This window comes from Saccharomyces mikatae (assembly GCF_947241705.1).
Source record: "Saccharomyces mikatae IFO 1815 strain IFO1815 genome assembly, chromosome: 5".
Taxonomy (NCBI): Eukaryota; Fungi; Ascomycota; class Saccharomycetes; order Saccharomycetales; family Saccharomycetaceae; genus Saccharomyces; species Saccharomyces mikatae.
The window spans coordinates 589,239-599,206 of NC_079260.1; the positions used below are offsets into that span (position 1 = coordinate 589,239).

The window sequence follows — 9,968 nt, forward strand, 5'->3', positions numbered from 1 at the left end:
TTTAACTCAGTGAAAATTCGAAAGATACTATAAAGTGATATCTCTGGTTAAAAATACCATGGCATGGTCACTCATAAAGTGTGCACTTTTAATTTACCACCAACACATGCACCGACTATATTCGACTGTTTCACTGTATAAACCTTGCGATCACCCGTAAATGCCTCGGCAATAAGTACCCAAAACCCATCAAGTAAGGAGATAATCTGAGTACAATTTTTTAAAATCCATCGTATAAAACTCATATCTTTTTGAGATGATGCACTAACTAGTTCAGTGATAGTTTTGAGGGCAAATAATGATTCTGTTGCAGTTCTACCTTTCAGTTTTTGTGCACCATTTACCTTCTTTAACATCATTTTCCTAACGATATAGCTTTCACAGGCCTTATAATAAAACCTTGAACAGTAGCCGAAGCTCAATGACAAAACACAGAACTTTTTGCAGTAGACCTCAACCGCCCTTCTAATCGCACTTGCAAGTTTAAAAAATGAACTATAAACATTTTCATCATATACGGCATTTAGAGAGTGGTATCGTATTATGTACGGTGAATCTTAACCGATCGCGAAAGAGATTATAGAAAGTTTAACAAACTTTTTTAAGCTTTTCGCGCGAACAAGGCAACACTAGCAGCCTCGGGAAAAGATATGACAGATTAAACATACACAGATTTTCTGTTACGAATTACTACCAAGCTGCAAGAAGTTCATGTTCACTGGCTGATTCAATGCATTTCATGCGGCGACCGAATCAATCAAAAAAGGGCTAGGAAAAAAAATGTTTGCTCGTTCTCTAGTTCTTTTTTGTTTAGATTTCTTGGCCTGAACCTGTAAAGTGTTTTATAAAATGCAAAAAGCTCTACTATATGGAATTATTTGTTGAGCAAATCAAGCTGGCTGCAAACTATAACGAAAGAGCATTCATTCTCGCTTACTTCAGGTACGCCTGTCTAATCGAAAGCAATTGCTGACATGCGAAGACTTTCCTCCCATGTCTAGAAGTTTTCTTTGAAAGTTCGATAACATGACATGTAATGTCAAGCTCCCTACTGAATTTGTCTGAAGAAGAATAATTCCCCTCATCTCTAGCAATTTAGCACCTTGGTTTTTTCTCAGGATTTCGTATTTCGTTTGTTTTTTCGGCGCATCACACTTAAAGACCGAGAAAGGTTACTTGACAGTGCTGAGAAAATTCTTTTTTTTTTTCATTGCATGAAAACTCTGCAGTAGGAAAGCTTGAGATACCTTGCACCAAAATATTCAGGCTGCAATTGTTCTTCCGTATGCCTACTACAGTCCTCTGGTTTTTTCTTGAACGCTATCGTCAATAATCGTTTGTTGGGAGTACATGTGTTGTAATTGCAAAGAATCTCCTCAGAAACGCATTTTAGTTTACCTAATTCCATCATTCGGTGGCACTCAAGCTGCTACAGCCCGGAGCTTAAGTTATGCCAGATTCCCAACATTACAAAGAAAGACCGTAGCTTCTATGTCTAGTGGAACTATAGCTGACATAAGCTTTTCCATAAAAAAAGTTTTTTTTTGCTTATTTACCATAATACATTTTAACTACATTACAAAGACTCGTAGTGCAAAAATGTCATTGCAGATGATTTTTAGATATGAACAGGAAAGTACGAGTACTAATTTGCTCTTACTGAATGGGGTTTCATTGTGAAAAGAACCCTACTTCCCTTAATTCAGTCTTGAATACTAATCTGCTGCACAGAATATGAGCACTTTGAAATTATTTATATACAAGAGCAGTATCATCAGCTCCTTTGATGATAAAGTAGCGCCTTTTAAAAGGTTTGACTTGTAGCATACCTTTGAACAACTAACGACTCCGAAATGACCATCAGTAATTATCTGGTCTCAGCGTCCTTCGCCTTCTTGGCGTTATCTGGTACGGTGTCTGCTACTACAGAAGCTTGTTTGCCAACAAATAAGAGGAAAAATGGGATGAACATTAATTTCTACGAGTACGCATTAGGAGACACCTCCACGTACGCAAATCCTGCGTATATGGCCTACGAATACGCAAATACAACAAAAATAGGTTCTGTCACAGGGCAGACAAGTCTTTCCATCTACTATAACCCTCCTTGTAGTGGTACTCCTACCTGTTCTGACGACGACTCTTCCAGTTATCCATATCCCACTCATGTTTGGGATGTTATTAAACGTGAGAATCAGCCCTGTTACAATGTTGTGCCCTCCAAACGTGACACTACTGATTGTGATCCATATGCGGCTTATTGGAGTTCAGATCTATTTGGTTTCTATACCAGTCCAACGAATATAACTGTGGAAATGACGGGTTACTTTCTACCACCAGAATCTGGTGATTACACGTTTACGTTTGGTACAGCTGATGATTCCGCAGTTCTGTCAGTTGGGGGTGAGGCTGCTTTTAGATGCTGTGATCAACAATCCTCGGTCAAGTCGACTAGTTTCACAGTTGACGGCGTTGGATCTATGGGTGGGCCAACTATAGAGGGTTCAGTGTACATGTATGCCGGCTACTACTATCCAATTAAAATTGTTTTTTCGAATGCAGATTCTTCTGCTACACTTCCAATTGAAATCACTTTTCCAAATGGTACTTCTATTTTCAATGACTTCGAAGGGTATGTCTACTCATTTGAGAGCAATGTGGATCAATCTGATTGTACCATCACAGATCCTTCCAGTCATACAATTGCTGCGGTCGCAAGGACACGTACAAAGGCATGGACTGGTACTTACACAACAACACACACCCAAACTTCTCTTTATACTGGTTTAAACGGTTTGACTACCGAAGAAACAATTTTTGAAATCCAAACACCAACTGTTGTTACCTCGTCTTTTATTTCATCTACTGAGTCAGCAGTCAGTTCCACATCGTCTCACAGCGAGAACAGCAGCGTTTCTCCTTCTTCTACTGAGTCAGCAGTCGGTTCCACATCGTCTCATACCGAGAACATCAGCACTTCTCCTTCTTCTACTGAGTCAGCAGTCGGTTCCACATCGTCTCATACCGAGAACAGTAGTACTGCATCTTCCTCTACTGAGTCAACAGTCAGTTCCACATCGTTTCACAGCGAGAACAGCAGCACTTCTACATCTTCTACTGAGTCAGCAGTCGGTTCCACATCGTCTCATACCGAGAACAGTAGTACTGCATCTTCCTCTACTGAGTCAACAGTCAGTTCCACATCGTTTCACAGCGAGAACAGCAGCACTTCTACATCTTCTTCCAATCACACCATTGCTGCAGTTGCAAGAACAAGTACAAAGGCATGGACTGGTACTTACACAACAACACACACCCAAACTTCTCTTTATACTGGTTTAAACGGTTTGACTACCGAAGAAACAATTTTTGAAATCCAAACACCAACTGTTGTTACCTCGTCTTTTATTTCATCTACTGAGTCAGCAGTCAGTTCCACATCGTTTCACAGCGAGAACAGCAGCACTTCTCCTTCTTCTACTGAGTCAGCAGTCGGTTCCACATCGTCTCATAGCGAGAACAGTAGTACTGCATCTTCCTCTACTGAGTCAACAGTCAGTTCCACATCGTCTCACAGCGAGAACAGCAGCGTTTCTCCTTCTTCTACTGAGTCAGCAGTCGGTTCCACATCGTCTCACAGCGAGAACATCAGCACTTCTCCTTCTTCTACTGAGTCAGCAGTCGGTTCCACATCGTCTCATAGCGAGAACAGTAGTACTGCATCTTCCTCTACTGAGTCAACAGTCAGTTCCACATCGTCTCACAGCGAGAACAGTAGTACTGCATCTTCCTCTACTGAGCCAACAGTCAGTTCCACATCGTCTCACAGCGCGAACATCAGCACTTCTACATCTTCTTCCAATCACACCATTGCTGCAGTTGCAAGAACAAGTACAAAGGCATGGACTGGCACTTACACAACAACACACACCCAAACTTCTCTTTATACTGGTTTAAACGGTTTGACTACCGAAGAAACAATTTTTGAAATCCAAACACCAACTGTTGTTACCTCGTCTTTTATTTCATCTACTGAGTCAGCAGTCAGTTCCACATCGTCTCACAGCGAGAACAGCAGCGTTTCTCCTTCTTCTACTGAGTCAGCAGTCGGTTCCACATCGTCTCACAGCGAGAACATCAGCACTTCTCCTTCTTCTACTGAGTCAGCAGTCGGTTCCACATCGTCTCATACCGAGAACAGTAGTACTGCATCTTCCTCTACTGAGTCAACAGTCAGTTCCACATCGTTTCACAGCGAGAACAGCAGCACTTCTACATCTTCTACTGAGTCAGCAGTCGGTTCCACATCGTCTCATACCGAGAACAGTAGTACTGCATCTTCCTCTACTGAGTCAACAGTCAGTTCCACATCGTTTCACAGCGAGAACAGCAGCACTTCTACATCTTCTTCCAATCACACCATTGCTGCAGTTGCAAGAACAAGTACAAAGGCATGGACTGGTACTTACACAACAACACACACCCAAACTTCTCTTTATACTGGTTTAAACGGTTTGACTACCGAAGAAACAATTTTTGAAATCCAAACACCAACCAGTACCGCTTCATTTAATGTTTCATCTGTTTATGGCTCAAGCGTATCTACCAGATCAGCCTCCAATCCAACCACCATCACCACCACTATAACATCATCACAGTATGAGTTTACTAGCTCATCCTTTTTGGTTACCATCACAATTAGCAGCGAGGCCACGTTATTTACTGAATCAATCGCTAGCGGTACAACCGTAACAGAAGTCACTAGTTCATTTGATTCACTTATTGACTCTACCGTTAGTTTCACAACATCATCTGCTCAACCTTCAATCACCAGTTCTATATTATCATATATTGATAGTAATACTCCAGTCCATCAAAGCAAGCAAACTCCTATCACTAGTTCTACCACTTCATTTACTGGATTAACCAAATATCTCTCTAAACCGAATGCTATTTCAACGCTTGGATCTCTAATGGGTACTGATTCAATTCCTAGTTCATCTGCTTGTTCAAATCAAACTGGCATCCTCACATCTTTTATCACTAGCCTAAAGAATCAAGAAACTGCCACTGGTTTCTCTTTGGCTTCGTTAAAAACTGGGTCACCTGATATTTCTGAGTCATACATTTTATCTTCAATTAAATCTATTGATTCAATAACCGAGTCCTCTTACAGTATAACCGAGTCCTTCGCGCACACAAAGAGTTACGAAACCTTTACAAGTTCCACATTTACTTTCCCATCCTCTGAGCCTTCACAATTCCACAATTCGTTATTCTCCTCACCTCGTTCTACTACTAAAATGAGAACTCGTGTTAACACGTCCTACAAAAAATCAATTTTTACTGGTGATTCAAACTCGTCTGTTTTTACAAACAGAAATTCCACCCCAACTTCCAGTTCTTTTTCCAAGTCACAAATAATTTCTATCGTCAGCAATACTTCTGGATCTTATCAAGGTCACACATCCGCTAAAAATCTGACTTCATTTATGAAAACAACTAAAAGGACTACCTTGGTTACTATAACCTCTTGCAAGTTTGGTACCTGTTCTAAAACTCTTTCTCCTTCTATTATTTCTAAAGCCACAACTACAGTTGGAGATATATCGACGGAATACACCACTTGGTGTCCTGATATTTCTACGAAGTCAAAAAAAAAAACGACACTTGTGACTTTGAAAATGTGCAATTCAAATGTTTGTTACGAGACTGCTTCCCCTGCGATTGTCACTGCATCCAAGACTACAATTAATGGGATCGCTACTGAATACACTACATGGTGTCCTATCTCCTCTAGTGAATTAAAAGAACAAACAGCTCAGGTTAATGTGACTTATTGCACGTCAAGTATCTGTTTTAAAACTACTAATCCTGCCATAGTTTCTACAGCATCCACTACCAAGAGTGGTTATGTTGCAATATATCCTACGCGGAACCCACAAACAGAGAAGAAAGTGAGTACTAGTGGTACCACTATTGGTAGTGAAAAATGTACTAAATCAAAAACAATAACAAGCGAAAATAACATGTCATCGTTACCAGGACCAGGTTATAACAAGCATACAGCTCCCGCAACTAATGAAATATCCCAAAATATTAAAGTTTCTTCTGCCTTGGAAGTTGTGTACACTAAAGCTGAGCTAACAAGTAACTTGAATACCTTTTCTCAACAACTTTCTAGCACATACACAAGCAGCCTATTATTGTCTACCACCGCTTCTCTAGAAATTTCGAGGTATGCTGGAATTGCCAATAGTCTGTTTTCCAACAGTATTTTTAGTGTATTCATTGCCTCCTTGTTGACGATCTTTTGCTAAGCACATGATTTTCAAATTATAGTACCATTTCGTTGCTGGAGAATTAATGAAGAATAAAAGCAAGTATTCATACACTACATAAGAAAAATGTTAAAACAAACGCCATTTGGTCATATTAAACATGACTAACCTAATGATGATGGCTCGACAATTCACTGTAAAGGTTGAATATAACAACTCATATATATGTATATGTAAATACCAAGTTAATCGTTCAATTTATAGATCATTAAAATGACCGTACAACCATTATTAAACAATCTCAAACCATTTACACATTCTGTAACATGTATCACATATGCTGTCTGGTTACCTCATATATTCACAGTATCATTGGTGGAAGAACGGTAAGTCGCTTTTCAAAATAAAGCTCAAACAAATATCTGAACAAAGTCCTGATAGCATTAAAAAGATTTAAATTAAAAATAGACATCATAAAGAAAGAAAAATCTAAAGATAGTTGTTAGGCATTCAGGAATGCATTGGTAATTCTACTATTTATGTATTCTTCACCTTTGCACCATGGTCACATCCCGCAAAGAAAGACCTTTCTTATAAAGTTCTACAGTTAAATACTAATTAATAACAAAAGGAAGAGTCAAGATCTTTAAAGAAGATAAAAAACTATATGTTAAAATATGAAATTTAAGTGGCCCATACTTAGCATGATTCGCTGATTAATGTATAACAAGCTTGAAAGTACGTATAGCAGCACGGATTGTAAATAGAGCTCATTTAATATTAGGTATTTTTGTGCAAGTCATTTTTTTCTTTGGAGTTAATTGCTTTTTCAGAGTATCTTTTATACAAAAAAATCCTAATCCACAAGTTAATGTTTCCCATTTTAAGTAGACGTTTATTTAAAACATGCTATTATATAACGATCCGCTCTTTGCAATGTCGTTTTCCTAAAAAGCTTGAATATTTAATCTCAAAAAGTGTTTGAATAGGTGTTGAGATTCCATTGATGATGAAGAGTATGTGTACTGATTATTCTAAAAGTTCTCAATCATGTAGAAATTTGTGTAATGTAATGGATAATTCTACATAATAACAATATTATTACATCGTCTTTCATTATACTACTAAATTATCAATAGTTACATCTCTCCCTCCAATAAAATCGATGACTGTTTCTCAATTGCTATGCGGTGCTTCTGTAGGCACTATGGACTCTGATAGGGAAAGACTAGGCCTGTTGGTGGAAGCTGGCTTGGACGTGGTTATCTTAGATTCATCGCAAGGCAACTCGATTTTCCAGTTGAACATGCTCGAATGGGTGAAAGAGAGTTTCCCAGGGTTGGAAGTCATCGCTGGTAACGTTGTCACCAGGGAACAAGCTGCCAATTTGATTGCTGCTGGTGCGGATGGTCTGAGAATCGGTATGGGAACTGGCTCTATTTGTATCACTCAAGAAGTTATGGCTTGTGGTAGGCCACAAGGTACAGCCGTCTACAACGTGTGTGAATTTGCCAACCAGTTCGGTGTTCCATGTATGGCTGACGGTGGTGTTCAAAACATCGGCCATATCATGAAGGCCTTGGCGCTTGGGTCGTCTACTGTTATGATGGGTGGTATGTTGGCTGGTGCTACCGAATCGCCCGGTGATTATTTCTATCAAGATGGTGAACGATTAAAGGTGTATCGTGGGATGGGTTCCATTGATGCGATGCAAAAGACCGGTAGCAAGGGCAATGCCTCGACCTCTCGTTACTTTTCTGAAAGCGACAGCGTTTTGGTTGCGCAAGGTGTGGCGGGTGCAGTGGTTGACAAAGGATCCATTAAGAAGTTTATTCCGTATTTGTACAACGGGCTGCAACATTCGTGTCAGGACATTGGTTGCAAGACGCTAACTCTATTGAAGGAGAATGTGCAAAGAGGCAAAGTCAGATTTGAATTCAGAACGGCATCTGCTCAAGTGGAAGGTGGTGTGAATAACTTATACTCTTATGAAAAACGTCTACATAACTAAATGGTGGCTTTGAATATTGAAGTGGTAGTAGTACGTGTATTTGTTAACATAAGATTATTGGACACATTATTATTTATTATTATAAATTAGTCGTACTTCTTAGGTAAGAACAATATAGCAGAATGATAATATGTGCATATGAATCGATGTAAATCATGAGAAAATATTTATGTTTGGGTGATTTAATGGGTGATTTTTTGAGATTGTGATAAATATATGTATATAATGAGTAGACAGAATTTGGCAAAATACGTTATATTAGATGCAAGTAAGTACATATATATGATATTTGGGTCCGTAGAATACATAATAAACACAAAAATGGGAATAAAAGTGGGTTTTATGGGTAAATGGCACAGGGTGTGAAGCGCTGAGGTAAGTGCCGTGTATGGTGATGTATAGTGGTAACCATGGCAACTGAGTGAGAGGTGAGGATGAGGAGCAGTGTGGCAGTAGGGTAAGATGGGAGTAGTGTATTTTTAGCATCCGTAGGCGTATGGAGAGCTGTTATGGAGAAGAAGAGGGCATGGTAGGTGTTGATATTGTGGTGAGGTAGCTAGGTGTGGTTAGAGGTGGGATGGGGAGTAGTGGTAGGGTATGATGTTAGGTATGATTGTTTACATTTGGATGTTTACATATGATTGTTTACATTTGGATGTTTACATATTATGTTAGGTATGTTGTAGAGGTAGATGGTAGATGGTAGGATAAGTGGAAGTGGTGGTTGGTGGTAGATATGGAGTAGTGATGAGATGTGAAGGATGGCAGATGGACAGTGTAGGCAGTGGAGGAGCAGGTAGGGTAAGCTAAGGCAGTGGGGTTGGAGTTGGAGAGGTAGGGTTAGACAGCGAGGTAGGGCTGATAGTAGGGTTAGAGATAGGGTAAGTAAGTGTGTACTTCTCATGATAGTGATGGTGATGGTGATGGTGATGGTGATGGTGATGGTGGTAGTGATGGTGGTAGTGATAGTGATGATGGTGATAGGATTAGTGATGGTGATGATGGTGATAGGATTAGTGATGGTGATGGTGGTAGTGATGGTGATGGTGATAGTGATGGTAATAGTGATGGTGGTAGTAATGGTAGTGATGGTGATGGTGATGGTGATGGTGGTAGTGATGGTGATGGTGATAGTGATGATGGTGATGGTGATGATGGTGATGGTCATGATGATGATGGTGATGATAGTGATGGTGACAGTGATGGTGATGGTGATGATGGTGATGGTGATGGTGATGGTGATGGTGATGGTGATGGTAATAGTGATGGTGGTAGTAATGGTAGTGATGGTGATGGTGATGGTGATGATGGTGATGGTGATGATGGTGATGATAGTGATGGTATTGATAGTGATGGTGATGGTGATGGTGATAGTGATGGTGATGGTGATAGTGATGGTGATGGTGATGGTGGTAGTGATGGGTGTGGGTGTGATGGTGGGTGTGGGTGTGGGTGTGGGTGTGGGTGTGGGTGTGTGTGGGTGTGGTGTGTGGGTGTGGGTGTGGTGTGGGTGGGGTGTGGGTGTGGGTGTGGGTGTGGGTGTGGGTGTGGGTGTGGGTGTGGGTGTGGTGTGTGGGTGTGGGTGTGGGTGTGGGTGTGGGTGTGGGTGTGGGTGTGGGTGTGGTGTGTGGGTGTGGGTGTGGTGGGTGTGGGTGTGGGTGTGGGTGTGGTGTGTG

General features: G+C 40.4%; 2 protein-coding genes across 2 annotated transcripts; both read left to right on the top strand.

Moving 5' to 3' along the window:
* Positions 1 to 1,853: 1,853 nt before the first annotated feature.
* On the top strand, positions 1,854 to 6,320 carry SMKI05G2690 (uncharacterized protein; the record flags this gene model as incomplete). Its single annotated transcript, XM_056222038.1, has 1 exon — positions 1,854 to 6,320. One exon carries the CDS (start codon positions 1,854 to 1,856, stop codon positions 6,318 to 6,320), a length of 4,467 nt encoding a protein of 1,488 aa, XP_056081769.1.
* Positions 6,321 to 7,446: 1,126 nt separating this feature from the next.
* Positions 7,447 to 8,292, top strand: SMKI05G2700 (uncharacterized protein; the record flags this gene model as incomplete). Its single annotated transcript, XM_056222039.1, has 1 exon — positions 7,447 to 8,292. The coding sequence occupies one exon, from the start codon at positions 7,447 to 7,449 to the stop codon at positions 8,290 to 8,292; it is 846 nt and encodes a 281-aa protein (XP_056081770.1).
* Positions 8,293 to 9,968: the final 1,676 nt, after the last annotated feature.